This window comes from Saccostrea cucullata, unplaced genomic scaffold (genome assembly GCF_032062105.1).
Source record: "Saccostrea cucullata isolate Sc308-1 unplaced genomic scaffold, CSIRO_AGI_Scuc_v1 ctg778, whole genome shotgun sequence".
NCBI lineage: Eukaryota > Metazoa > Mollusca > Bivalvia > Ostreida > Ostreidae > Saccostrea > Saccostrea cuccullata.
Genome location: NW_026925444.1, coordinates 61,657 through 88,583, shown reverse-complemented (window position 1 = coordinate 88,583; position 26,927 = coordinate 61,657). Strand labels below are relative to the sequence as shown.

Below are 26,927 nucleotides of genomic sequence, written 5' to 3'. Positions count from 1 at the left end.
TAGTTTGCTATAATATATTTATTGTCATAACAAATGAGATTTCATGATAATTAACAACATTCTATCACAGAGTTTTAGAGTTATAAATAAAACAGCACTCTTATCTATTGTACAATCAAAAATATTGGTCTATTTTGACCTAACACTTGCAATATCTTTCCTTTTAATATCTTTCCTTTCGTACAACCATTTTTACTAAAAAAAATTGCAAGGCTGATTTTTACACAACCTTTGAGCATGTTTTCTTATTTTTCAGATAAGGACAAATTCTTACAATGTACCCAGGACCACAACACTCACCTGGTTCTGTTAGCAAGAATTTTTGACTACCAGTAATAAAAACTCATGTAGCCCAAATCTTTGGTAAACAGGCATCAAAAGTGCAAATTTAGCTTCAAGATGTCTACTGCATTCATTTCAAGCTTTGAATCCTACACTATATCCTCTTAATTATCATCCTATGTAGACATTTAATTTTAAATTCCATCCTTGGAAATGCATTCCAGGATTGTAAATTTTAATTTTTTTTTTCTACACTTTCAATCCATAACAGCTCCAAAGATATTATATATTTTTTTAATATCTGGTAAACTCTCCTATCATAGTATTATTCAAGACCAGAAGGGAAGGATTGGGGATATCTGCATATTCAATTACGGTAGGCTTTTAGAATTTTTCCCCCCTAATCCTGTTTTTATTATCTTTTCATAACATAGCCTCTGAAAATAAGACTTGGCCCCTGAATAATGAACTTGCATTCACTCAAGGATGCATTGAACTAAGTTAAGTTGCAACTGGACCTGAAGTTAAAAAAATAATAACATAATAATAAAGAAATGTAAAAGCTTTCAATACCAGACTATTAACCAACTTTGATCAGAAAAGGTCTGTTGGGTCTCTGGCTCCGATAAATGTAAACATCATACACTGTTAACAGTTCTAATGCTGAATATGAGAATACATGTATAACACATAAACATATTCATGGAAGAATACAAATGGTGGGATAAATCACAATGCAGACTCTTGATATGAAATACTCAGTGTATAAGGCTGTGTCGGATAACTGTGCCGGACGGAAGGAATATTCAAATTTCGTTGAAATGAACCCAGTTTCCATACATGGTATTAAATATACATCAGTTGAAACCTCAATTACAAGTGAGAAGGATGCTACAAATGATAAACATGCTGAAGACAAAATGGCAATGATAAAATGAACACACAAGTATGAATATTCCTGCCATTGTGAAAAATCTATGTGTAAAAGAATACACGTTTTATCCATGCTACAACCGTCTACAAAACAGATCATCATACATGTATATCTAACTATGTATATCCATTCTTCCAAAAGTCCAGTGCTTTACATAAATCTATGCGGACATTGTGAACACAATGGAACTGTCTTCTTTTATACCTTACTTCTACTTACATCAACATCATGATTTTTTCTCTTTCATTTTTACAAATTCTGTCCAGTTTATTCTCAAACTTAATTCTGACACAGATTTTCTGTCTCACTCAAAATATTGCTTTCAAAAGAGATGCAAAACTATCATGGTACAAAAAAAACCCCATAACATCCACTCTTCAAAAAATAGATACATTCTCTTTTACTTAATACAAATTTGTATGTGCATTGCAATGTTCTACAAACTTGAAACAAGTTTCACCCAGTTTTCTGCAATCACTAGCACTGAACATAGGTACCAGGTACATACAGCTACGATGCTATCTTAGTTCACCTTTCATGCAGTATTTTGACAGTCCTAGAAATGCCTGACTCTTATCTCATCATTTTCATCCAGTTCCAGTCGAGTGACTCCAGGGACAGACGGTCGTCGCTGAGGCGTGGATGACAGTGGTTCTGTGTCATTTACCTGGGAACAGAGCATGAGGCTGTCTCTAGGTTAGTAGGTTAAGGTCAACTCAGGTGACTCACTGCTTCACACTTCATTAAGCAGATCCAATCATAGAAATTTACGAAATCGAAACGTTTTTGGATCTACTTAAAATTTTGATAGAAAAGTTGTGATTGGTGTAAAGTTATTGTTTAAAAACATTCTTGTGCATAATTCCAACATGGTGCAACCAGTTTTCAAAATCATGCATACTATTTGGTTAGTGCTGCATAGTATGTGATTTAAGGGACACAGCTTAATTTAATATACTGTACAATCTGTTAGCTATAGCTGCATAGTATGTGATTAAAAGAGATTATAGCTTAATCTAACAGAATAGACAATCAGTCAGTTAAAAGTGAAAGAATGAGGGTTAATGATGATTAAAAAAGTTTTTTCCTAAGGTATACAATACAATGTACAGATACACAATCAATATTACACAAACCTATTTGTTAATTAATACATCTGTGAGGTAGAATATGATACATGTTATTGTTTTATGTAAACGAATGGGAAAAATGCAAATGTTTATATGGTAAAAAAAGCATTAAAATATTAATGACATATGATTAATTAGATGTTAGTAAGCTCTAGCTACTAGACAGTCCTGGCTTGTTTTGGCACCTTGCAACAACAGAATTTTTCCCAAACACAAAATCTCTCAGAGCACACATAACTAATGATTACTAATGAAGGTTAAGGTCTACAGAAACTCTGTTACAGCTTCTAGATTCAAGTATATGCATGTTTGTTATGATATAAGCATATTCCAACAATGATAGCTTTAAAATAGCACTACTGCAAACAGCCAAAACCACATATACCATGAACACACTGTATATATATCTTGTACCTAAAAACGCGACTGTTTTATTTCTGGTATCTCATCAAATATTCTATGATAAACTAGGAAACTAATTCCTTCATAGAAGTGTACTATTCTGCTCTATAATAAATTATCGAGAATACATATTTTCTCATATAATCTTGAAAATCAATTTTATATCTTAAATTTTTCTTTAAAATAAATGTCCAAAATTTTTTTTCCCTTTCCCATTGTTTACCGTGAATTGTGACTGTCAACAGAAGGATACATTGAGCCCTGATCCGACTGTGGGGGGTGGATAAATGAGGAGCCCAGGTTTAAGTCCTGACCAAACTTTCTGAGCCACTCCTTCTGCTCGGCCAGTTTATCCTGAGTGGTGCTGGAGGGTGGTAACTGCTGGTGGAGACTGATGCGATACTGTCTGAGCTGTTCTCTGTAAGGTACAAACAAATTAATAATTTAAAAGAAGCAGCATTTTCAATTTCAGTAGATTTGTCATGATTATAAGCCCTGAGTGAGTGAATGGTCAGAAACAAAAGTATGTAACTATTGCAAAAAAAATCTAACTAGGACACCACAAAATTCAGAGGGGTGTCCAATCTAGAACATTTTTCTTGAAATGGGGACCATGTATAGAATTCATTTCTCATACAAGGATCTGGGATAGCAGCATAATTACATACATGTATTATCTTTTAAATGTAATTTTTGGTGGTGAAAAAGTCTCAATTCCCCATTTAGTTATTTTCTAACAAATCTCAATAGTTTCTACTTGAACACATACCTGACTGGTACAGGCCCTGAGGAAATCGTGAAGGTTCCTGGCACAGCACTAGTAAGAGGTGGGCGGCGATCTGCAATGGAATAAGCTCATCAATTCTAAAACAGTATTACTATATTTCCAAAGATTGTAAGATTCATATTGATGGTTAAATGACAAGCTACCATTCAGAATATAAGAACACAAACTTTCTCGAGTAGGGTATGAATAAAAGTTTACCTCCAAAGTACTTTCTCCATTTTCTTTCTAGAGATTGCTCTGCATTCATTACTAGGGTGGAGTAGTCTATTTTGTGCTGAGGATTTTGTCTATGAAACATAATTCCCAATTTATAAAACGAGATGAAAAACCGATATAAGATTATAACACACACAAAACTTTATCTTTATTGATACTTACATGTAGGGATTGGTTGTTGTCCAGGCCTGAATTGGAGAAGCAGGAACTGTACTCCCTAACAAACTGGGTGGGGCTGAGGGGGCATATATAGGTACATAGTTCCCAGGTTTCTCATTGGTTCCTACAATAGTAAAATAATTGCTACATGTTGTTCAATACTAGTAAATGAGCATTCCATATGTACTGAATATTCTTCTACTTAAATGTCTCTATTCTTTCCTAATATTGAAGACTTATAAGTACTACAATCATTTGTTAATATTATGTGAAAAAGACAAGGAACAAACAATTTCAATTGGTTATGATACTTTAAAGAGAATTTTTCCATTCTCATAGCATTTGTACTGCTTCAACATTTATGTAGCAAGAACGATAACTCTTACATATCTCTCTGTATATTTTCTCTCACCCTGCAGACTGTTGTTTCCATTGCTTCCGATCATTGTGATTACTTTGGCCAAATCAGAGTTAATCCTTTGTAGGGATTGAGCAATGGGATCTCCCTCAGACCGCAATGTGGACATCAGAGGGGTACCATTCTGTATTCTAGCATTCTGCTTCTGTAAGGCTTTAAAAAGAGAACACATTCTTTTAAGAAATAATACATGATTTATCATTAAAACATTTATTTCTTTTTGGTTTTTCCATCTACTATTTTAAGTGTTAGGAGAAGGACCTGTTACCTTTAAGGACATTATCCAGACTGTTGTCTGTGCTACTAACTCCACTGCTTTCATCATCAGACAAGTCACAGTTGGGAATCTTGGCTGGTCGCCAATGGTGCTCAAAGGGAGAATACTCCTCTTCACTGCCAGACTACAAAAGAATGCATTTTCCTTTTTCATTCATTCTTATTTTAATTTATAGATATTTTCACTTTTTCCCAAAAATTCTAACAAAATTAAATATGTATTAATGAAATTTAACAGAGTAAACTAACAATGATTTTTTTTTTTTTTACAGCAAGTTAACTTTAAGTCTATAAGAATAGATTATATTTGATACCTGAGAGAAAACTTACCTCAATATTGAGCTTGCTACTCATCTGCCTCACTCGCCTCTCCTTCTCCTTGACGAGACGGGAACCTGTTTTGACCTGTGATTCCATGTGATCGATGTCCATGGATTCCTTTTCTAACTTCTGCTTCACCTCCTCCAGGACGTGGGGACTATCTGAGGGGAGGTTCTGGAAAATACAACACACAATGTACATTGTATTGAATTACTTGTGAAAATTTCTCTTTTAATAAAACTTTATCAATTAATTATAATCCTGGCATGAATTACTTTTTAATGAATATGTAACAAGTCTGCTTGAAAATTTACACTGTACATGTATTTATAAAAGAGTAGCTCTTAAAGACTGGTAATTCAATAAAAGTAATAATGCAAACAATTTCAAACACCCATCAATGTTTGACCCATGTACTAATTAATCAACAAAATGCAAATTTTTAATACACTGTATCAAATATTCCTGAAATAATATATCTAAAGGAGCCATTTTGCCAATATGCTTGTCCTCTTTACAAACATATAAAATATAAATACATACATGTATCATACTGTTTTCCCAATTGCCAATACTTTTGTTAGTAATTAAACATTCAATAACATTTTATCATCATGCAGTTCTATTATTTAAGCCTTGCTTTGAGCACCTTTAACCTTAGTTTCCTTTAATATGATAAATACAGTTTTTATTAAGTTAACACATATATTAAATACATATCAATAATGATTTGTATTAGTAGACATGACATCAACGATCATCACACAAAAAATATTAATCACCTGTATACAAAACGGTTCCAGTGTTTCCGTTAACGCATATTTCTGCGTATTTTACGCATAAAAATTACTTTTTACCCCCAAAAACGTCACCTAAAGGGTCATCATGACGCAGAAAAAAATGTGAAAACAAATTTCAAAAATCCTGTTCAATATTGATGTTTTGATAAAAAATGATATTTTATATGTTTAATTTACATTCTGGACAACTTTCTAGGAATTAATCATTATTTTTAGTTTAATTTCAAAGTGACAGTGATTTAAATCGGCATTTCCACGTCAACAATCTATTAAATATTCTTTTGTACGACCTATCTAATTCTTAACAAAACCGGAAGTGCAGATAAAAATGGCGCTTCAGCATGTTCAGTCTTACATTGGCATATTCATATCAGCTTGGCTTTGTCAAAAAGGTTAATTATGGTAATAAAAAGGTGGGGAAAGTTCAAATCTTTAATAAACAGTCTTGTAAAGCAATCAACTACTTTCAACTGTTATCTTTTGATTGAGGTATTCACAAAACCCTAATGGTGTAATCGGTAAAATGTAACAGTGTATCGGTAAATAAAAGAAGTAAATGTATCAATAATATTTTACTTTCATTTTTTTTTAATTTTTAAACATCAAATATATGATCTTAGGAGGCACAGCTAATGATAGAACCGAAAGCAAAACCAGAATATATTTTGACCCTCAAAAAATCTTTTTGACCCCCAAAATTTTATATCAAAGGGTCATAACGACCCTTGGTTTTAAAAATTAGCAAAAACACTGGGTTCAATCTCACTACCTAGCCAAATGTACCAGGAATTATTTTTTTTGTTTTCACCATTGTTCAGGAGAAAAAACTTACAAAACAACAAACCTATAGATTAGAATTGCCTTCACCAGAGTAATCCCCTAAATGAAGCATAAATTAAAACAGATCCGAATACGGCATCAATAAAGCATGACTACAAGAACACCTCATTATGTTTGCTATCTACTTCAGATTATCTGTGATAAGCTTAGAATGAACTTAATCCTGTCTTTCTCCTATTTCACTAATATGTAAATTAAAGCAAGAAATGAACATGAAAAAAAGGTCAGATTCTGCATCAGAAAGACCCATTACACCAAGTACTCCTCTATAACCCTTATCTGCAAGTTCTGGATGGGTTAGCCTTTGAGGTAAAAAAAATATCTATACGTGTATCTGTAAATACTGAGCTTAACCTCACTTTAACCAACTGTCACTGGAGCATAAACTGTTAGTCATGGGCAGCATAATCAGCATGCTTCACACTAAGTACATGTATCTGTAGATGCAGCATAACTGCACAATTCATTTGGGTTCTCCAACAGATAAACAAGAAAGTAATTTAAAAACTTAACCTTACATCTATCCAAGGACATATAGGGACAGAAAGACATACAGGCATGGCGATTCCATTATCCCCTACAATCTTTTGCAAATTTACACAAATGTACATTAAAAAGAGGTCATGCAAGCATGATTCACCACAAGCTAAGATTTAAAGTTCCCTTACAAATCGCACATGCCCCTGGGACTGATTAGAGGGCGAATCAAATGTGTTCTGCAACAAAACAATTCCAATAAAGAATTTTGCTTTATAACCTGAAAAACTGTTCATAATCTAATTCTTCTACAAATAAATTTAGATTAATAGCTCAGATATTCTCACTTGCTGTGAGATGTTTTAACAAGAACGATCGAGATAAAGTCCTCAGCTTACCCCTTGTTTCTGCTTGATGACGTCCTTCATCAGCTCCTGCTTGGCTGCCAACAGAGCTGCATGTCTCCTCTTCAGTGATTGTCTCTGCTTCCTGAGGAATTCTTTGGCCATTAGTATTGAATCATTCTCTTTGGCAATCTGAACTTTCACTTCCCTGAGAAGAGGAGAAAGAAATCTTACTCACAAATCATTATCTTATACATGCCTTATCTTGTAGCATTCAAATTCCTCTCACTTTTCAAAGTCATACATACCCATAGTTCTGCTTCTCTATTGGAATGTTTTCAAAGATGCTGTCTTCCTCTGTGAGAAGATCCTGCCAGTATTTGCCAGTCATGGAAGAAATATCCTGAAAATCATTTTCATAGTCAATATCACAAGCTGAATTCACCAAACTTAAACTAAACAAAAAGACACTTGTTAAACAAATTTAAACTCTTACATCATCATCAGTTCTATCCTCAGCAAAGCTGAATTTCTTCCTATGCTGCCTCTCTGGAATATCTATAAATTGAAAATCACAAAAAAATTATAATCAGGCAAAATACTCTTTAATCTACAATGTATAAAACTTTCCTTCCATTCCTCTGGAAATTGGATCCACCTACCACTGATGAGATCCTCCTCTGCCTCTACACTGTCTAGCCTGACATGATGTGGGGGTCGCCTTATCGTGTGGGTGGCTCTCATTCTCTCCTCGGCCATGGACTTTGTCTCCTCTGCAGCGTCAATGATTTTCTGGTTCAGATGATCAATATCTTTACCTTTCTTGTCTATCCTATCCTTTAAGTCACTGGAAAAAAAAATGCAATATTTTACACTGTTTCCCTAATAGATGTACCTGAATATTAACTTCCTAATTCAAGTTGCCTTCTAGCAATTTAGAAATAACAATAATGATTTAAAACCTTAATAATTTATATCAGACAGAGCCATAGGAGATTCAAATGAAACCTCTCGAGTTTACTGAAGTCCTGTAAACTTACCGAAGTTTTCGAGTGAGCTGTTCTTTGTTCATTTTGAGTTTTGTGACCTCCTCCTCTAGTGCCCGTTTTTCGGCCTTCAGTTGGTCGAGTTCCTCTCGCTCCTGTCGGATCTCCTCCTGGTACTGTCGTCTCTCCTCCTTCATTCTCTCCAGTTCCTTAGCACTCAGATTGCTGGTCCTACTGCCAAAGGCTTCCTAAATATGGGAAATTATTTTCAAATCAATTTCTGTAAATGATTTATAATTTTTTTAATACACAAATGCAGTGTATAATATCATGATGTGACATACATCTTGTTCCCGGTCAAAACTTGCTGTATTCTCTCGGAACTGCTTCCTCTTTTCTTCTAATTTTCTTTCCTAGAAAATAAAAATACACAATGAATTTCTTTTTACATGTTTTTTTTCATTGCATCATGTTTATAATTGTTCAATATAGTTATGATGAACAAAACAACTGAACTACATGCAAATTTTGGATACCTGAGATTTCAAGTTCATTCTAAATAAGTAATTACTTGGTGAGAAAAACAAATGTATACATACGCTTAATAAGATTATAATATTTTGGTATACCTGTGATTCTAAGTTTTTGAATTCCTTCTCCACTTGCATCTTTTTCCTCTCTAGTTCAGCTCTTCTGTCCTGGAACTCTTCTTCCTTTAATCAGAATAATCCGCACATAAAGTAACTGATCTCAACAACGTCATACAAACTGTTATTCTCATATGTAAGAAGTGTAAGATGTATTTTCTTTACAACAAAATATTTACAGCTGTACAAAACATCTATATTTCTTGGCTCTTGCAAACAAACTTTGGAAGTGTTCTGCAGTCAAAAGCTTGTCATTAAAATAAAGTTCAAAGTGATATTATTTTATTCATGCCATGCAATTTTCTTTTAACTTGATTCTACCATAAAATTATGTGTCAGTCAGGAAATTAAGAAAACCAATACTTTTACAGTAACAGTGAAGTACATGTAAATGCAACTTAAATTGCCATGTACTCGTACATATCATAATCAAGAATGACTAAATTTGTGAATGGAACATAACATAATGCCATTAAGTGTTCTTTTAAACTTCTGTGATAATGTACAGATATATGAGTTACATTTTACAATAAGCTGTGAAGTGACTTTTGTTTGTACATTCATGCACTTTTCACCTGTCCCACTAGGACATTTCTCTCTAGCTTGTCCTTTGTACTCTCCACAGTATATTTCAACTTTCATTGAAAGAAAGAAATTTGAGAATGGGTTACTTCCCTCAATAAGAATCATCTTTCTAATTAAAGACGATGTAGAGTGATAATGAAATGCCGAGAGAAATTAATGAAATAAATGAAATAATGATGAAGCATCCTTAACGTTATACCTCATCCTCTAACTGTTCTGATAGAGATTCTTTCTTGCGTTCGTAATTTCGGCGGATGTCATCAGAATCCTTTTCGTACTGTTTCTGCATTTTCTTCTTATCTGCATCCAGTTTCTCCTCTAGAAGTTTCTTCTCATCCCCTTCCTGAAAAAACCTCTCCATATTACTTACATAAAACATTTAGAATAATCAACTTATAAACAGTAATATACATGATGATCCTGCTTTATATGATTTAGCAAAGCTTGGTGTATAATAGCTAACCTATTCCTTGAGCTCCTGTCATATAGTGTTAGTTTGGTGCACATTATCTGATCTAACACTGGTGCTTTTGCCATATTTTGCTAAGTATTTGTTGTTCCTTATCTCACCTCATCAGGTAGCATTGTCTATTTCCCAAAGTCTGGTGTGTATTACCTAACCTGTTCCTCATAATCTTGGCATACTCTGCGTAGTCAGGTATATACTTTTATTTCCTATGTAGCTTGTAGCTTTGATTGGTTACAAAGTCAGGTGTAAATATCCGTGCACTAGACTTGAGCCGTTGTAAATAAAACGTGACGTCACAATGCATACATTCTCTATGATAAAAACGAAATAACATGACGTCACGATGCATTGTAGTACGTAGTTATCTAATCGATAGATTGAGATACACTCTGCTGTTTACAAAGCGTTTTTATGGGTGCAAAGGAAATAAATCCATTATCCAGGTCCAATCAAGGGTGTATGGGGATTTACCCCGGGTTTTATTTCATACACCCTTCAGCCTTGGGGTGTGTGGAATAAAACCTTGGGTAAATCCCCGTACACCCTTGATTGAACCTGGATAATTAATAATCTAGCTGATCTGTTCCTCGTAATCCTGGCGTATTTTGCGTAGTCGGGTGTATATTAACTAACCTGTTCCTCGTAATCCTGGCGTATTTTGCATAGTCTGTATATTAACTAACCTGTTCCTCATAATCCTGGCGTATTTTGCGTAGTCGGGTGGAATGTTCCTCCTGAAGTCTGGACAGCTCCTTCTGTTGTTGCTGTTTGATCTCATGCCGCCTCTCTGATAACACCTCATCCAACTGATAACACACAAAAAAATATGTTTAATTTATTTGGAAATAAATGAAATTGATAAATCTGATGTTTCTTCATTTTTTGTCCTTTCTTCACACTGAACATATTTTATTTAACAATTTGATAACTGAAAGATGGAAAACATTCATGAATTTTAATGTATAAAAATTTTGCAAGATCTGAACAATGTCAAATTGTCAATGAACACCAATCTCCATCCCACACCCTTTTAAAAATTGTCTGTGAACATTGTCTTAGACCTTACCCCTCTGTCTAGATCATCGATGGCCTTCTGCCTCTGCCTAGCCATCTCTAGCTCCTGTTCCTTCTGTTCTCGCTCCTGCTCCTGTAGGCGTTTTATCTCATCCTTTATTCTCCTTATCTCCTGTAATATATTGTCAAAGTATTAGAATCAAAGCAGTCTACATTAGGTGTTAACAAGGAAAACACAAACCTGTTTTCCTATATTTAATACAGATATAAATTCTTTTTGAAAAATATTAAAATCATTCAATTTTTTTTTATTTTGCTATTACCCGTACACATTTATAGCTTTCATCTCCAGTTCCCTGGATTCCTTCCCCTATAATCTATAACTCTTCATGTTTCTCCAACTGCTCTGTCATTATTTTATCTACCCTCCACACCTATAGATCCCCTCCCCTACATTAACATGTACCTCTTCTTCATGTTTCTCTGACTGCTCTGTCCTCATTATAAAGACCCTCTACACCTTTAGATCCCCTCCACTATAATTGCCTCTTATTGTTTCTCTTACTGTTCTGTCCTCATTTTAACTAACCTCCACACCTTTAGATTCCCTCCCCTATAATTTTTTGACTACCCTCCACATCTATATATCCCCTCCCCTATAATTACCTCATCATGTTTCTCTGACTGCTCTGTCCTCATCCTATCCAGCTTCTCTCTATGTTTTCTCTCCAGATCCTCCTTTATGTTTTCCAGCTCATACTTCTGTTTGGACTGCATGCTTTCTATGGCTTCCTGCTTTTGATTTTCAAGTCTCTTCTGTTCACTTGCTGTAGCAGTTTCAACCTAATGTCAACAATAATATTGTTTAAGCATATTTTCCTGCTACAATACACAGATACACAAAAATTTAATTTTGTTATTTAAGAAAAAGCTGTAATTTTATTTTATTCATGAAACAGGTGTAAGAGGTTTTTGCACAATGCATCTTATGCATGATAATTTTATGATTAATAAGGGCACAGACAAATAGTTATGTATATGTATTGCAAAATAACCTCCCCCTTTCTTTTGATACATACTCCTATACCTCCTGATCCTGCAACATGTCTTTAATATACCCCCCTAAGTTTCTGCCCATTCACCTGTTGTTGTAACCTCTCCAGACATGCCCCCCCCTCCCCCAAGTTTCTGCCTGTTTCTCTGTGGCTGTCACCTCTCGAGGCATGACATACACATCCTTTCTACCCATTTATTTGTTGCTGTAGCCTCTCCTGACATGACACTCCCACCCCTTTTTCTGCCCATATACCTGTTGTTGTAACCTCTCCAGACATGCCCCCTCTCCCTCAAGTTTCTGCCTGTTTACCTGTAGCTGTCACCTCTCCAGACATGACACACACACACACCCTCTCTACCCATTCACTTGTTGTTGTAGTCTCTCCAGACACTTTTTCTCCTCTTCTAGCTTTTCTTCCCCCCCCCCCCTCTTACAGAGACCCCCCTCAGTTTCTGCCTGTTTACCTGTTGCTGTAGCCTCTCCAGACACTTTTTCTTCTCCTCCTCCAGCTTGGTCTGCTCCTCTCTCTGTAGAGACCCCACCTCATTCCTCAATTTCTCCAGGGCTGACTCCATCTGCTTCCTATAATATATGTACCAACATGCAATCTAGCTATAAATTTCTGTGATGGGTGAAATTGGGTGAAATACAAGATGAATGAATGTTGCATGATTGTATTGACCTACCGCAGTAGTTATTGACTTTGTAAATAACGATACAAAACATTACAATAATTTCAATAAAGATGTATGTGTAGAACTTTAATAATTTTTTGAGCTCAGACATGTACCTACATTTCTTCAAGATTTCATATCAACCAGTACAAAAGTATCTAAACCTATATGAAATATATTGATCCACTCCTCTGTTTCTCTAGACTCTGAAGGTAAGAATTGTCAGTGACATCATGCATTGGTTTGACAAGATCAAGACATTTAAAGTTTTCAAGCGGATAATTATCGTAGCATGGTCAGGTATGTTGTGAAACAAGGAATACGTCATCATGTCATGTCATGTAAGTCAACATCAAAGTTAACTTTACCTGTATGCCTTGAGTCAGTAGTGAGTCTCATTAAAATGAAAGACTCAAGTTTAATTCTAGAATTTATGACATCAAATAACACATTTCATTTCACATTTTTCTTTCTAAAATTCTGATGAAAAGTGATCAGTTTATTTCATTCATATTCAGTTTGTAATCAAGGTAATGTGAAATTAGCATTTTTAAATTTTAGAAAATATTTTGAAATACTGAAAAGATACATGCTCATTGATTTCTATTTTTTATTTGTGCTCAAAGAATCACAATACAAATGGAATGACAGATTTTAAAACACAAAGAATCTAAACAGTATTTTTATCTATAAATACAAAAGGGACTTTACTGTCTGGGATAATCTCCTTATTAGGTTAAATAAGAAATCTAATGAAAGATGAAGTACAATGTACAGTTAAACCTAGTTTTCTTGAACTTTATCAGGCCAAGAAAGGATTCAGAATATCCAGGGTGAAATACTTGAAGAATAAGCTGGGACTTTCAAATCACTTTGACAAATCCATGGTATTCAAGATGCTAGAATTCAACTGTACATACTACATGTATGTATTAAACATGTCCATTAAGTAACATACAAAATACATGATGAATGACTAAATTATTTTTTGACATTTCTCCATAGTATATGCTACATAGATATTCATAGCTGTTTTACAATAAAATCTCAGAAAAACCATGAATATTTTAAGTGAAATTTCTTTTCAATATACTTGTTAAAGATTTCAAATATTTGAACACTTATGAAAAGGACCATTTGAAAAGATGCAAACTTACCGGTATAAACAATATCAATTTAAACTATAAAACAGCACTTTAAACTTAAGACATGTAGTCCTTTATTTATTTATCTAAACTGGTGGAATATAGATACTATAGCTGTTAATGATTTCTCAAAAGAGTTCTTACTTATTCTCTGATTGAATTTTATTACAACTTTTAAAATAAGGAAATATCTGCTGTGTTCACATAGAGTAAAATCACCTTTAGTGATCATGTTAACAATTTTTCTACACTTGAAATATTAGATTAATTGTCATCCATGCTCAGAAATTGCCATGCAAATGACCTCTACCTCCTTTTAAAACATAAATATGTGAAACATTTTACATATACATAAGTGCCATTCACTGAAACACTATAGCATGCATGCTTGCCACCAAGTGGTATAAGTCAACACTAACTGGACATGAAGGATTTAATAAAAATGAAGTTTGCAGTCACTGAAAGTTGGCAAAAAAATATCTACTGTATATAAATATTCAGTAAGTGTTCTTTTTTCTATACATGTACATTCCTCTTAATTCCAATCTTTGATTAGTCAATAGTGAGCTAAAATTTTAATTAAAATCAACAACCCCTCTGGAGCAGAACAAAAACACAGACATTTCTTGTCATACATGCATGCATTACAACACCGATTTTGCTATTTTTACCGAATCTCTGACTCTTTTTCTTGCTGTTCTTGATCATTCTGCTCTTGCAGTGTTTTAATCTGGTCACTATTTTTGTCTCTTAATTCTCTTTGCAGTCTATCTAATTCCTCTTTTACTTTAGTCTCTAGTTCCCTGATTATGGTTGATGCATAAAAATTTAATATATAAAATGAAAGATTCAAAGCTTTTTAGTGCACATGTTTTTGCCATTTGTTTCAGGAATTAATTATACTACAATATACAAAAGCTAGCAAAAGGCATACCCCAAGCAGATTTTTAATTTTAAAGAAATGTTCACATTTTTATTTAATATGATGAAATCCAAAGTAAATATGACAGTAAATGGTAAATGTGGGACAACTGATTATGATTGAAAGGAGTTACTGAACTTGGTAAATGTGACAAAACTGATTACTAGTAAGACTTATATGACTAAATGGACTTGGTAAGTATGAGAGAACTGATTAAGGCTGATTTAACTTACTTGACTTGGTCCTCCTTGTCTCTCATTATTCTTCTCTCCTCCTCAGCCAACTCTCTCTTAATTTCATCCTGTAGTTTCCTTATTTTGGCATCTTTCTCCTGAAAGTTATAATTAACACTTACTCTCAATTCTTGTAATAGTATCAAGACATGTTATTAGTCAAACTGCACTGAAACTACTAATAAACTGGAACAGTATTAGCAATGGATTTTTTTTAAAGAATCATATTTCTGTAATTTGAATTGGATATTGGACCTGTTATTAAGGATACATACCACAAACAAATTTTCTTATCTTCCGCGTAAAAGAGTTACACTAATTTTTTTTCCGGAATTCGCAATGCTTGTATACATGGGTTCTTATTTTCTAAAACCGTGAAATTGTAATCCCTGTAAACATGTACAGAATGAAGACCGGGAAATTCACAAGCAAATCCCACTATAATCGTTTAAGAAAGGCGTATGAAAGAAAAAAGAAACAGCAAGGTATTACCGTAATCAATGTTGACGAAAATAATAACATTTGTACAGACAGTATTCGTGTTGATTGTCAAAGTGAAACAGAAAGGGTTCCCTCTGAATCTGACATAGTCAGTGTTCATCATGATACTGATCATGAATGTTATGATATTAGCGATTCTGAAGAAGATGTTCCTGATAGTGACTCGTCATGGGACCGTGGGAGACGTATTGTAGAACTAGGGGTCATTGTTGAGAACTTGCTGAAGGGTTGTGTTATGTGTGGCTTCCCATTGCACCTAGTTGACTGTGTGAATTAAAAGCGTTATGGCCTTGGCTCTTTGTTATATATCAGATGTCGTCAAAGTGCGTGTAGATACTTGTCACCAGAACTCATGCCGTGTAACTAGAGAAGGGACGTGTTATGAATCAAATGTCAACTTCCATCAGGATGACTCTGATTGTAACATCTTGGAGATTCCTGCACCCCAAACCGCACCAAAATCTTCACCTCTGTCAGATGGGAAATCCTACACCTACGTATACTTTGATCTGGAAACCACAGGATTGGGTAAGTGAATTATAATGTGAATTTCTAACAATGGAAATCTCAAGACATTTACAATTTATGAGATGGATATTAGTACCCCGGTACTTACAGTTATTTTTTATTTGTAAACCGATAAGAAAACTACAATAATTTATTTTTATGTACATGTATTTTCAGAAGGCATTCTGATATCACACAGATTGGTGCAACATGTGGAAAGGAAACATTTGATATATATATGATTCCAGAAAAGAAGATATCTACTTCTGCCACTTGTGTCACAGGTCTAGCCATGATGAACCATCAAATGTTCAAAAATGGTGTTCCCGTGGTTGCCGTGTCACCCAAAGATGGACTGACAAAGTTTTCCTCATGGCTTCATCAATTTCCCAATCCTTTATTGGTGGCTCACAACTGTAGATCTTTTGACTCTCTTGTATTGTCATTCAATTTACAGAAACATGGTGTATCAAGTGATATAGAGGGTTTTTGTGATACTCTACCCTTTTTCAGAAAGAATTTTCCCGGACGTACCAGTTACAAACAAAAAGACTTGATTTTTGATCTGCTCCAAGAATCATATAATGCCCATGATGCCCATGCTGATGCTGTCATCCTACAGAAATTATGTCAATCTGTTGTGAGGATGGAGAACCCTACATCAACTTTACTCGAGAACAGTTTCAGTACCAATTTCTGTTAGACTTTCTTCATTATGAGAAAGAAAAGAAAATCAACAGTGAGTCCTTGCAGCCCTTAGTTGACGCAAAAGTGATTTCTCCTCACATGCGTGCCAAAATAGCAAGTTCTGGACTAGAACTTAGGCATATTGAACTGGCCCACACAAGAGATACAAATTTAGGTGTTAAACTTTTATTTCTAGAATGTGCAAGTGATGGCAAACCAAGAGTGACAAAGAACAGTAAAATTGTGTGTCAGGTAGTTCAATACCTTGAGCAGCAGACTTTAGAGGAGACAACTCCTACCTGACATGATTGAATAAATTTCTTTTTACTATATAAATTATTTTTTCTTGCTTTATTTAGTGTGGAAAGGGTACCCAATTCCTAGTTTATTCAAAAGTAGTACTACATGTACTGTTTACACTCCATAAAAAATATAAACATATTTTAGGATTATCTAAAAACTTTTTACATCAAGTTTCATCATTTTTTCAACATTGATTACAGTTGAAAGCCAAAAAAGAAAATTTTGATTGTCTTCAATAAAATATTTGACCCATGAACATGTTCTGCATAAGGTAATAATTACAAATTGTCCACAAAGATGGAAAAAAAATAACTTAGAAACTTTTTTAAAAAAATATGGAAATAAAAACATACATTTTCCCACTTTCCCCCAAATTTTGGTGAAGTGTTCAATACTTAAGTTGTAAGATGGTCGGATATTATTTCTTTAGTGAGAAGGGCATCTGAATATGTAAAGAGTATTAAGTTTCTTGAGAAAAATTTTGTTTGTGTTATTTATCCTTAAATCTGACTGAAATTCAAAATGGGAAAAATGTTTTCTGTTATCTCATATATGTATAGTAAAACTACCTGATAATGTTTACAAGACAATTTTTCCACAAAACTTTGACACAGTTTTATAATCAGTCAGGCTCAGAAAGTACCAAGAAATGACAAAAATGACCTCTTTTAGTATAAATTTTTGAAGATTTGAAGATGTGTGACCTATATCCCTTACCCCTAGGAGCTCTACCTCTTTTCTTTCTAGCTCACTTAGAAGCTTGACAATGTATTAGATTCTTTTATGACCTGTATCAGCTTACCTAATGGAGCCCTAGGTTTTTTGCTTTCTAGCTTGCTCAGAGGCTTAGATTTCTTTTCTGACCTTTATCAGCTTACCTCTAGGAGCTCCAGCTTTTTGCTCTCTAGCTCGCTCAGAAGTTTGTCCTGGAGTTCTCTTATGGACCGGTCATTACTGACACGCAATTGGTTTTCCTCCTCTCGAAAATCGGACTTCCTGCGAAAGAAGTTTTTTCATTAATGACAAATATCCAAAAGATTTTATTTTAAATAAAAAGGAATAAAAATAAGCAAAAACAGGTAAGAAACAAAATAAAATGATCATTATAGGATGATAGTACAAGCAGGAAAATTTGATAGAAGGAATGGAGTTCAAAAATTATACTGTGAATATTAGCAAACACTGATTATAAAGGAAAAATAACAAGGATACCCAATTGAGCATCTTCGAAATAAAATAATTTAAATCTTTAAAAAAACTTGGTTAGCATTTGTTAATTTTTTTTCCCTGAGTAAAGGGTATAGTTAGGTGACAGATTGATAGACACACTATCAAAGCATGTTACAGGATTTCTTCACACACCAATGAAAGCTCACACAATTAACCTACTTTTCATAAGATTGATAACCATCCTGAGTTATAAGTCGCCTGTGTAAAATAAACACCATGCTTATGTTTCTAATTACTGGATATGATGACTATGTATCAGTAAAATGCAATATTAACAAATGAGAGTTGTAAATAAAAAGACAACTATTTTCTACAAGAAATAATCTTCAAGGTTAAAAAAGAATTGATTAATTCAGAATATAGAGCCTTTAAAGTAAATTACATGACTTTTTTTCTATAACAATACAAGGTTGTTACGATACCTTTCTGCAGCACTGGCAGCCATTTCTGCTCTTCTTCGTCTCTCTTCCTCCATTCTATCCAGAGGGCTGATCTTGCCCCCAGGGGACTCTACTCTGGCGGTGGACATTGCAGACATGGTGCCTTCAAAATCCTGTAAATTACAAAAATAAAAGAATCTAATAAAACTAAAGGAGGCAAATTAACCAATCTCTTACATTTCTTTCCAAAGCAAAAATATTTAGGTAGTTAGTACAATTTAGGTTTTCTTTCCTCCATCTTTGACCAAAGTTCAAGGTCACTGACCTTCTCTAGGGAGCCTCGGACAGGATCCAAGTTCTCTATGGCCATGTCCATTATTCTCTCTGACAGGTTCTTGTCAATCCCAAAATCCTTCAAAAAACATTACAATGATATAACTCATCAATTCTAAAATTTAATTTTCACACATAAAATCTCTCCAAGGAAGTTTGGTTTGTAACAAACTGCTGAAAGTGTCAATTCTAATATTGGCATTAGAATCAGAATCAAAGTACTGAAACAGTACTGAAAGACGGGATCAAAATAATTTTCATGCTAGATTTCACAATTTTTTTTTAATGAGTTTTGATAATTTTTTCAGTTAACATACAAAAAAAAACTGTGAATAAAATAAATTCGCATTTTTCATTTAATTTGAAGCAGAAATTTCAATAATTGCTAAGTCATGAAACCTTTTTGAACTGTCCGAATTTCACCTGGTCCGAATTAATATTTCTCCAAAAGTAAACAATGGATGATGCATACGCATTCGTAATACTACGCAGGAGAGTACTTTGTTTACTAGTGCGTTTCACAATTAATATTTTGAGTTTACATTTACAAAATGCTTCATTAATTTGATTTAGAGAAAAGTTCATAGCACTTTCTTCAGTTTGATAAAGAATGTTTATATTTTGATCAAAACAATTCCTGCAGTCTTTCATATAGCGTAGATTTAATTCATGTGTTATCACCACGGCTTCCATTTTGAGGCTCTGACAGTAAACTAATAGACGGGGTCATGTGACCCCGTCTAAAAACTACTTCATTAATCTGCAGATTCAAGTGATTGTATATATATATATATATATATATAGTATATATACAGTTAATGTATCAATCATTTCAGCAATATAGTTATCCATGCAATCAACAAATATATGTCATATATCAGTGTTAATTGTGTAACTGAGTCCTAATTCTGATACATTGAATCAACAGGTATCTCTGGGTATTGGCTGTACTTACAATATCTTTGCCATAATCTTCACTGTCTTCTGATTCTGTTTCAATCTTCAGTTTATCACTCCCTTCTTCTGACTCCTATATATTCAAGTAAAAAAAAAGATTCTTTAACTACGCTGAAGTACACATATTTAGTTTTACATGGACTTTTGCTACAAAATGATCACTACTAAAAAAGACAATTTTTCAGTGAATTTTATGTTAAAAACCAATGTTATAAATTATGCTCTTGAAGCAGTTATTGCAATGTTAAAAGTGCTACATGTTCATTTATTTAGATCTAGAGCTAATTTGTTGACCTGGTATCCCAGCATGGCGAGATCGTGAGCATCGAGATCATTCCGCGGTCGTTCCATCTCGTCCTCTTCGTACTCGGTGGAGTAGATGGGGATACTCATGCTGCTGGTCAGGTTCCCACTCTTACTGAGCATGTTGGGGTTGTTAGACTTCAGGGACCCCGTAGTGTTCAGACTGGATTTCACCTACATCATAAATCCAAAATGTTTGAGTAAAATAACTTTCCAATTCTATAAGGAAATCTGTAAACTTCACAATTTGTATGTTTGTTTATATTCATGTTTTTTCTTATTTTGTGAAAGATTGAAAATAAATTATTTAAAGCAGCTAGGACTCTTAACACTGATGTGCTCCTTTGACATTGCTTGAGAATAAAAAAATATTTTCCACTACATGAGGGCTACTACAATCTTGGTATGTTACAATTTGATTTTCAATTCAATTCAATTCATATTTGATGGTCATCAAAAACTCTAACAATACAATTAGAAATACATCTTTCATGTTTTATTCTGTTTTAATCTTTAAAGTAATTCATAGCTGCTCAAAATTAATGTAGAAATGTAGTCCATTCTTGTTCTGTGGCAATTTTCAATATATTTATATTTTTCCCCCAATATTTTATCGGAATTTAAGGTTTTTTAAAACTTGTTCTTTAATCTACCTGACAGCTTTAAAATTGCTATTTAATTTCAAAAGTGACCTTATGACCTGTAAACAGTTATGTGTGGAAGAAAAGATGAAGACTTGCAATTTCTCAATTTTTACAGCAAAAATATGGGTTTGTTGGGTTACTGTAAACAACCAATGTCCATAATTTTTTCCTGTGGCTTTTCAATTGAACCAGGTGTATATACATGATGGATCTACTCTACCCATGATAAAATATTTAGTAATACATGTACATGGGTATTATTCTGATAATACCATATGAAATATGACATATATTGTACTTTAGCTCCATGATGGTAATGAACAAAATCTTTTTACAAAAAATTTGTCATTAATCAATTTGTAATCATTGAATTAATAACCCAGATTTGTTTTAGTTCAATGAACTTATCGTGGAATTGTATCATATTCAGTAGTTACATATTTACATGTGGAAAAACATGTGTCTCATAAACCAAAATACATGTATATATATATATATATATTAAAAGTTAAAATTTCTAGAATTTCAAAATTTCAAGCACAAAATTCAGAGATTTAAAAGATTAAATGAACAAAAACCCAACATTTCATAAAGTTCATTTTTCAGTTTAATGAAATTAAAGTCAAACAATGGTAAACAAATGTTTCTTCAACATTTCAACTAGATATCCAATGTGTTGCATGATTTAACTGGCATGCAAATCATGAAATGACATGAATTGCCAATGCACACTAAAATCTAGTCAGCTTGTATAGGAACTTACAGAAGATGAACTCTTAGACTGACAAAAAAAAAAAAAGGAAATTTGTGGTTCATATGGAAATACTACATGTACATGTATATGTACATGGAGGTAAAAACAAAGCAAACAAAACAAAATGAATACAAAAATTGAATACAAACAAAACACATACTTGTGCAAACAATCCCAAACATGTATGCATCTGAGTTATCTCATTAAAAAATTACACACATTTGTTCTAGAAACTAGAAATTGTAGTACTGTATTTTTTTTTTTATTTTCTTCCAAACACAAGAAAAAAAAACCTGAAACTTTTCTGTGATCATTTACTTACGGGTTGACTATTTCCTGCTGACCCCCTCAGGGGAGCTAACTGGCCTGTGGAAGATTTCATTGAGTCCAGACTTGAGTTTCTGTGCATAGAAGGAATCCCCTTACTCTGCTCAGCTTTCAATGGACCAAGCTGAAATTTAAATCACACAATATAAAATACTATGAACACTGCATTAAATAATAACAATAAACAATCACTAAATCACTGAATTAATCTAGGCATTTTATATTATCTCTATATAACCAATAACCAACTAATATCAGACAGTGTTCATCGTATACAAAGGATTACATATACATGTGATAACTATATGAGTCACCCCCCTCCCCAACCCAGTCAACACCTGTACTAGAAATTGACCAAGACCCTCAGTATATTTCAGGTTTCAGACCCCAACTTATCTTCCACACAGTACATAAAATCATAACGTTTCTTTATAAATAAAATACATACAACACAGAATTAGTCACCAATCCACGAGGCATGGTTTGATACATGCATACTAAATAATAAAAATTTTATGATGCATTCATATTGATGTCCCTGTATGTGTACCTTCTCTGCAGCTTTATTTTTCTTGTCTTTTTTCTTCCCTCCATCTGCTTTGCCTCCTTTCCCTTTCTTTGAACCTGAAACCATGACATTAAAATGTAAAACAACTCTACCAACTAGCGAGTGTTGAACCTTTTTTTGTACTTTGGCACATAACTCAAAACTGAAGCATTGTGATCCAAAAGATCATATGCAAATTTTTTTCTGCAACTTAAAACCCTATTCTACTTTAGCATTAGTATTCCAGAAAATGTCCATACAGCTGAGTTTTGAATTCAGGCAAACCATGCAAGTACATGTATTTAACAATCATGCATATATCATAATACTTTTGGTGGCATACTGTCATTACGAGTATAGATAGAAAATATTGCAATGTATTATCTTTGGGATAAACATTATCAATATTGCAATACAAAGCTGTTATTGAAAATATAACAGATGTCACATATTTCTTTTAAAGATATATTTTTAACTCTTTACCTGCTGCATTATTTCCTGGCTGACCACCACGAGAAGGAGCGCCTGAAACAAAATAAACAGAAATACGCACTAGCTTTCTCAAAATAAATGCATAATATCATATCAAAGTAATAATTCCTTCACAACAATTTGGTTACTTATCAATACACTAGTTGTCTTTAACTAGGAATTGAGGAAATACTGACCTCCTCTGTTCATGGCCAGTTTCTTTCTCTCCTCCATGACCATCCGTCTGTAGAACTCATCACAAGGGTGGTCCCAGATACTCTCCCCAGTGGCAAAGTTAAAGTAATAAATATCTCCCTTGGGATCTTGACTAGAACAGACAAAAATTAACTGGTATTTCTCAGTCTCTGTATTATTCTTTCAGGTTCATGTTTACAGACAAACTCAATGCTTTACATTTTTACTCTTATTATTTATTTCTAGTCCAAAAGACAGGGCTTTCAAACAAATTAAAAATAGGTGGTGCTTTTTTTCAAAATAGGAGGTACCTTGTGGAAGCAATTTTAACTGAATATGTTATCAAACTTTTCTCCAATGAATATTTTGGCCAGTGTATTCATAATTTCAGCCAGGTAAAAGTACCAGGTACCAGCACATTTTGAAAGGCCTGAAAAGACCTTCCAAAATCTTTTTTTTTTTAATAAGGAGGCTGGGGGGTCAACAAGTTAACCACAAGTTAACCAGCAGATTTAACTTATATTTTTAGATATGGTATCTTAAGCTGTCAACTATCATTTTGCAAAGAAAAAATTCATACATTTTAGTTTTAAAATTTGATATCTTTATATGGAGCTCTTCTTTTAAAGGAGATCGAAATAGTCTGAAAATGGCTGCCACCCCCAGCCTCTTTTAAAGGTACATTGTAAGCCTAATCTTACCATGGTCTCCAGTGGTCCGGTAGGGGGGCACTGATCCCCTCCCTGGCTATGTAGATCAAATGGGGCTCTGTTTTAGGATCAATCCCTATTATCTGTGCATATTCAAATATTTCTGAAATATAAAAAACAGCACCATAAATGTTAATAATGGAATTATACATGAACTCTCATAAAATCTAACTATAAAATTTTCATTTGGGGGGGGGGGGGGGGATCACCATATTTCTGATTATAATGTAAATAGAAAGTACATGTACAAATATATTATAATCAAGTCCAACTAATTTGTTACCTCATGTTATCTCATAACAAATATAAAAATTATAAAGAATATAACCACTACGACAGTTATGCACTTTCATGTAGTTGTCTTTGACACTGAGTTGACAACATCCACTCTTAAAATCAAATGGAAGAACAACATATCAGCTTAAAGGATGGATCTTACATGATTATAGAAGTATTATGATGTTTTAAAATATATTAAAACTATTTATGATACCTTCTTCACTTGGTTGGTAATTTTCATCATAATCCTCCTCTAGGATCAGCTGATCATTGATCACGGTGGTATTACCCTGCTCATACATTATGTTTGGTTTCTTTAAGATTCACTCTAAAAGCGAAAAAAGATCCCTATTAGAAATAAAGTTCAGAGATGAAAAATTTAAGTTATATAATTAATGTGATACTTTCCAATTTAATTTGTGACTACACAGTTACTTCTTGAATGAAATGATAAAGCCAATCAACTTTGGTCAACAAAATTATTCAATGTTAATAATTTATACAGAACAATGTGAAGTAATGATTATACTTCTCCATACATTGCCACACACAATTATTTATTATAAGTAATATTCTTGAGTATAACTGCACATTCATCGTCGCAAACCGCAGCCAAAATGTACGATCTTCTCCCATTCTGGCCGTGGTTGAACGAGGCGAGAATTCTTCGTGGCTCATTAAAATATTGACCAATGCGAGTAAAGCATAGTCGGAATATGAACTTTATCACGACCTTTCAATATCCAATCGCAGTAAAGAAAATATTTCTTGTATACTGTTGACGTCAGTTGTTGATTTCAATTGCGATGGAAACAAAACTTGTCACTGACTGAATATGACGTCACAATAGAGAGGCGTAAATATTCAAGATTTCGACACTTTTTGTGATCAAGCAGCCATGGGTAGGAGAGAGCTATATATGCGGACTCCGGACCGTGGCTTGAGACGATGCTGCACATTAGACATAAAATTTTCATACAGCAAAACTCCGTTAAAACGAAGTTGCTGGGACCTTTGATATTACTTCGCTATATCTGTATTTTGTTATAACCGTACAAAAAATTATTCATTAAATTTAATATATAGCTGGGGATTCAAAATGACTTCACTATATCCGTGAATTCGCAATATCTGTGTTCGTACTAAACGAGCTTTACTGTATTACAGACCATTATTTATCAATCTATTGATGGGTGATTGTTTTAGTCTTTAAAAAGTAGAAAAAAATCATTTGGCTTCAACAGTTAATGTACCAAATGCGCTAAACCAGAGAACAACTTATCTTTATCCAACTCCAGAAAAACTTGCTTTAATATATACTTGGACCCCCCCCAATGAATAAATTTTGCTTATTCAGTTGAAAATGAGAATAAACAATGTCATTCCACAAAGCGTGTGCAGTCCTAGCTTAGTGATGTTTCTTTCTTGCATGCTTTAATGTAGTGATGTTTCTTTCACACCTAGCTTTTTTTTTCTTCATATAAAACAAACTAAGATTCCACGAAGCAGAATCAGAATTTTGAGAAAAATACAGATGTAGCTAATTCTTAATTAATAAAAAAGAACAAGACTTTAGATCTAATCTCTCAGATGGTATGCATGGGCTAATCCAAATCTCCAGGACAGATGCTAGACTTTCCCTAAGCTGTCAAATAATGTGCAAGGACTAACACTATTCACTAATATAGTGGAGGGATGTGAGACTAACCCTGATCAGCTGAATTTGAATTTGCAAGAACTAACCCCAATATCTCACGTGGGTGCAAGACTGACCCTAATAAGTCAAGCAGTGTGCAAGACTATATATCATACTGCAATAAGCATGTGGATCTTGCAGTTCTGAGGATTGGTATTAAAAAATCTCCACCTAAACTGAATTTTGGGTTATTTCTGAAAATCATAACAATTTTATATGTCCTATAAAAATAAATATATCAGAAAAATTTAGACATCATATTTTGGATACCTTAATAAATCTACTTTTAGCTCTCTTTTTTCCAAATTAATCTGTTATTCAAACTATCAAAGGTTTTTATTGGACCTCATTACTAGCCATTTCAAAGCAATTCTTGAACTAAATCATGATACGTTTAAGAAAAATAATTTCAATTTGCACTGGAATCTATTTTAGAAGATATTAGATAGCAGCATGATATTTCAAACATTGCACTGTCATCATAATAGTTTGAAACACCCGTGCCCAAACTTGTTTACCTTCGATTCACTGTCAATATTTGCAGAAAACACAGCGAGTATCATCATTACATCATAACAAAATATATTAAAAGAACAAAATTTACCCTCATAGACACTCATTTAGAAGACATAACGTTGTTTTTTCGCTTTGTGACGTAAATCTTTTGTGACGATCGTCAATCCAGGCCCAGCCGCGACCCGAAATCCGCCATCTTGCTTCCTCGACGCTTCTGGAACTATGGGTAACTATCAAGTCATTACATGGCGGGAGATTTAAATGTTGCATTTTACACATAGGCGCTTGGGTCAAGGATACTGTATATTTTCTATATAATGCATTGTCGAGGAAATTCGAACTTACTCGTAACATTTTTTTTCAGTGTGCAGTGTTAATTTTTAGTTTTTTGTAAACCTTTGTGCTTCACATACACTAGAATGTCACGGAAATTCGGTTTTAAGCACGCTTTAAAAATGACATATCCCAC

The 26,927-nt window shown here is 33.6% G+C and overlaps 1 protein-coding gene across 6 annotated transcripts; it reads right to left on the bottom strand.

The window, feature by feature from the left end:
* On the bottom strand, window positions 1-26,678 carry LOC134268858 (trichohyalin-like). 6 transcript variants are annotated; one of them, XM_062751099.1, is made up of 37 exons: window positions 26,547-26,678; window positions 24,461-24,574; window positions 23,959-24,070; window positions 23,260-23,390; window positions 23,075-23,116; window positions 22,595-22,668; window positions 22,040-22,168; window positions 21,727-21,744; window positions 20,311-20,493; window positions 20,015-20,089; window positions 19,052-19,138; window positions 18,769-18,899; window positions 18,506-18,544; window positions 17,995-18,112; window positions 15,119-15,216; window positions 14,635-14,766; window positions 12,609-12,726; window positions 11,754-11,930; window positions 11,140-11,259; window positions 10,757-10,879; window positions 9,804-9,947; window positions 9,002-9,085; window positions 8,717-8,785; window positions 8,427-8,620; window positions 8,049-8,233; window positions 7,883-7,944; window positions 7,695-7,789; window positions 7,441-7,594; window positions 7,234-7,281; window positions 4,935-5,099; window positions 4,597-4,729; window positions 4,323-4,481; window positions 3,914-4,034; window positions 3,734-3,822; window positions 3,518-3,587; window positions 3,002-3,166; window positions 1-1,908 (listed from the first exon to the last, which is right to left on the bottom strand). In XM_062751099.1, exons 2-37 carry the CDS (start codon window positions 24,546-24,548, stop codon window positions 1,773-1,775), a joined length of 4,068 nt encoding a protein of 1,355 aa, XP_062607083.1. In that variant the 5' UTR covers window positions 24,549-24,574; window positions 26,547-26,678; the 3' UTR covers window positions 1-1,772. The 6 variants fall into 6 exon arrangements, with proteins under 6 accessions (XP_062607083.1, XP_062607086.1, XP_062607088.1 ...); XM_062751103.1 differs by lacking the exons at window positions 1-1,908; window positions 26,547-26,678 and adding an exon at window positions 2,369-2,593 and having other exon boundaries at window positions 24,461-24,580; XM_062751102.1 differs by lacking the exons at window positions 7,234-7,281; window positions 26,547-26,678 and having other exon boundaries at window positions 24,461-24,580.
* Between the last annotated feature and the right edge of the window lie 249 nt (window positions 26,679-26,927).